At 34.5% G+C, this 3,265-nt stretch overlaps 1 protein-coding gene across 1 annotated transcript in view; it reads left to right on the top strand.

Annotated features, from left to right (window-relative positions):
• Positions 1–2,736, top strand: part of LOC106473733 (hemicentin-2-like) — a 31,293-nt gene extending 28,557 nt beyond the window's left edge. Inside the window, exons 8-9 of the mRNA XM_022402125.1 lie at positions 342–482; positions 2,705–2,736. Coding sequence (XP_022257833.1) covers positions 342–482; positions 2,705–2,736 — 173 coding nt within the window. The remainder of the gene's footprint in view (positions 1–341; positions 483–2,704) is intronic.
• The last annotated feature ends 529 nt before the right edge of the window (positions 2,737–3,265 follow it).

Raw genomic sequence — 3,265 nt, 5'->3', positions numbered from 1 at the left:
TCAATTATTGATTTTTTTATGAATGACAATTTTTAACAGTATTTTACAACTAGAATTGGTCTATTATCGATTTTTCTATGAATGACAATATGTAAAAAAGTACTTTCAAACAAGACTTGATAAATTATCGACTTGCTTTATTCTAATCATCATTTTAGAAACGAATCTATTCCTTTCAGCTTATATTTTCATTTATTTTGAATGTTATTGTTATGTTGTTTTAAGTTATGCAGATTATACTAAACTATACTTAACTTGAATCTTTTTTTTTCAATAACATCTGTTATTCTTTGTGTTCCTTCAAGAATTTCTGATCATCTTAGTATTTGGAATTCTTCCAGAACCTAAGGACCAATGGTTTGTGGAGTTCAGACCAATACTTGTTACACTTGTTACAATTGTAGCAGGACTCATCTTCGTGATCCTGGTCATTATTCTTCTTGTCAAAGTCCGTTCTAGAAAACATGGGAAGCGGAACGCAGGTTGGTCGTTGATAACAAATATGGCTTCTCGTGTTAATATAATTTATTTGATATCTCGATTGCAGTGGTATTGAAAGTAAACTAGATAAAGTTAGAATTCAGCGATAATGATCATTTCACCTACTTTCCTTGTTTTTTGTTTTTTTTATAGAAACACGAATTACCAGAGTGTTTTCCAGAAATATGCCAAACTAATAATATCGCCAACTTGTATATTCCAGATTCATATTATACAGTCGGCTGGTGTGCTCAGTACGGACTTGTAAAATTACAAATCAGTCAGTAATTGAGACGAACTCAAGTTAACATACATAAATGATGTTCATTCTATATATCGATAATATTAAGCGGATGGAGCTGATAGAACCTATTGTTTCAAGAAAAAACACAAAGTAGAAACGGTATTTTTAATAATAAGGCAATGTGTAAATCCCAAATAATACACCTTAAATAATCGGTGACCAATTTGTCAGTGACTTGTTTGCTGCTTTTTGCTCTTATTTTCTTCCGCTTCCGTTGATTAATCCCGCTAAATTGAGTCTCTGGCTAATCAGCCAAAAGGAATAGTAATGGAAGTTCTTGATTTCATCTCTGGAAGAGAAGAACAGACTCTCGTGAAAAAATCGAATCTTAACTTTCTTGTTCTTCACGCTAAGGGCACTAAGCTTGTCTTTCAGGCATTTCCACGATAAGTGCATGATAAACATGCTCATACGTCATTGTATACGCTGCCAGAACTCACGCGAAAAAATAGAAGCACATTAGGAAATAATCTCCCAGACATTTTAACTTAGCCAAATAAAACACCATGCTTTGATAAACGAATATTTGAGCTAAGTATTTTTCAGGCAAGGAAGAATAATGAATTAATACTGAACGTTAGCGGAACTGAAGATCTTATATAACAGAAAGATATCGCCCACCCTCTAGCTTATTTCAATGATACTAGTTCCCCAGTGGGACGGCGGTAAGTTTACGAACTTACAACGCTAACATCCGAGGTTCGATTGCTCGCTGTGGGCAAAGCGCAAATAACCCATTCTGTAGCTTTGCGCTATAAAAACGCAACCATTAAATAGTACTAAATTATACGGATAAACTAGAAGATTAATGCGCCGATAAAAATAGATACCTCTAGAATCATTGCTTTAAAACATAATTTTTTTAATCGTAACAGTAAATAAGCAACTTAAATGTTGTATAGTGTACAAGGTTTGAATTGACTTGCATTCATTTTTTTAGAGCAAAGCCACATTGGGCTATCTGCTGTGTCCATCACGGGGAATCGAACCCAGGATTTTAGCATTGTAACTCCGTAAACTTATCGGAGGCGACTCATCATCACCGACAATGTCTGGATTAGGCTTAATAGATACGTGTACATAAGACTTGGCAGGCTTGCAATCTTATTACCCAAGCGCACATGTTGACTATACTAACATAATATATAGAAGGAAAAACACATATACAGTTAGCTACAAAGATAGACAGAGCGACAAAAAAAAATAGCGATACTTGCTTGTTTTCGCTCAAAGCTTAACAAGTGGCTATCTGAGCAATGTCTGTCACGGGGATTAAACCCGGAGTTTAAGTGTTATAAGGTCTGAAGCTTACTGATAAGCGATCAGGAGACTAGAAGTATGAATTTATTGAAATAAACCAACCTCATGACCTCTAGCCTATGACCTTTCCTTCGTCATGTAAACCAATCTCATGACCTCTAGCCTATGACCTTTCCTTCGTCATGTAAACCAATCTCATGACCTCTAGCCTATGACCTTTCCTTCGTCATTATATTTTCCTAAATGCTTGATGTTTGCTGAATTTCGCGCAAATTTACTTGAGTGCCAACTGCATTAGCCATCCCTAATTTTGAAGTCAATGATGGACTAAAAAGAAGGCAGCTAATCAACACTCTTTGCTAGTTAATAGGGTGAATGACTATTACATTATATAAACCCACCCCCCACGGTTGAAAGGGTGATTATGGTAGGTGACGGGTTTCGATCTCGCGACCAGCAGATTGCGATTAGAGCGCCCCCTAGCCACCAGATCGTACAAAGCCTACATGATGATAATTCCCATTATTTGCTGACCCTAAACAAGTCAGTATGTAATTTCACAATGTGAAAGCGCTCCCTAACCTCAGTTATACATTGAAATTAATAACATTTAATATCCTTAGATAGATGAAAATACTAAATTAATTTTTTTTATTGCAGATAAAACTGTCGTAGGAGAAGAACTATGGTAAGTTTTTAGATTATTACGAAAGAAATAACTTAATTTTCTAACTGTAAAAACTTTTCGAATTCATTTCTGTTATCACGGGTATCGAAAACCGGTTTCTAGCGTTATAAGTCCGGAGACTTAATGCTGTGCCTCTGAGAGACGTATAGGTTAAGCACTAAATTTTTTATATCGGTTTCTGTAATTTTTTGTTGCTTTTGTAATGAATTTAGAACATGTTTAACAGAAATATATGTTATTTATCATAACGTTTCTCCTTAATTGTGGTTAGAATATTTTAGGGAAGTCAATAAGTATACACTTTGGAAAGAAGTAGATATTATATAAACATTTATCGGATATACACTTCCCATACATGTAAGTAGAGATCAGTCATTTATATTATAGCGAAGATTAAATAAAGATTTACCAGATACACTTCCCATACATGTAAGTAGAGATCAGTCATTTATATTATAGCGAAGATTAAATAAAGATTTACCAGATACACTTCCCATACATGTAAGTAGAGATCAGTCATTTATATTATAGGG

This window comes from Limulus polyphemus, unplaced genomic scaffold (assembly GCF_000517525.1).
Source record: "Limulus polyphemus unplaced genomic scaffold, Limulus_polyphemus-2.1.2 Scaffold6449, whole genome shotgun sequence".
In the NCBI taxonomy this organism is placed as follows: Eukaryota; Metazoa; Arthropoda; class Merostomata; order Xiphosura; family Limulidae; genus Limulus; species Limulus polyphemus.
Note: the sequence above shows the minus strand (reverse complement) of the source record. Positions and strands in the feature narration are given on the sequence as shown.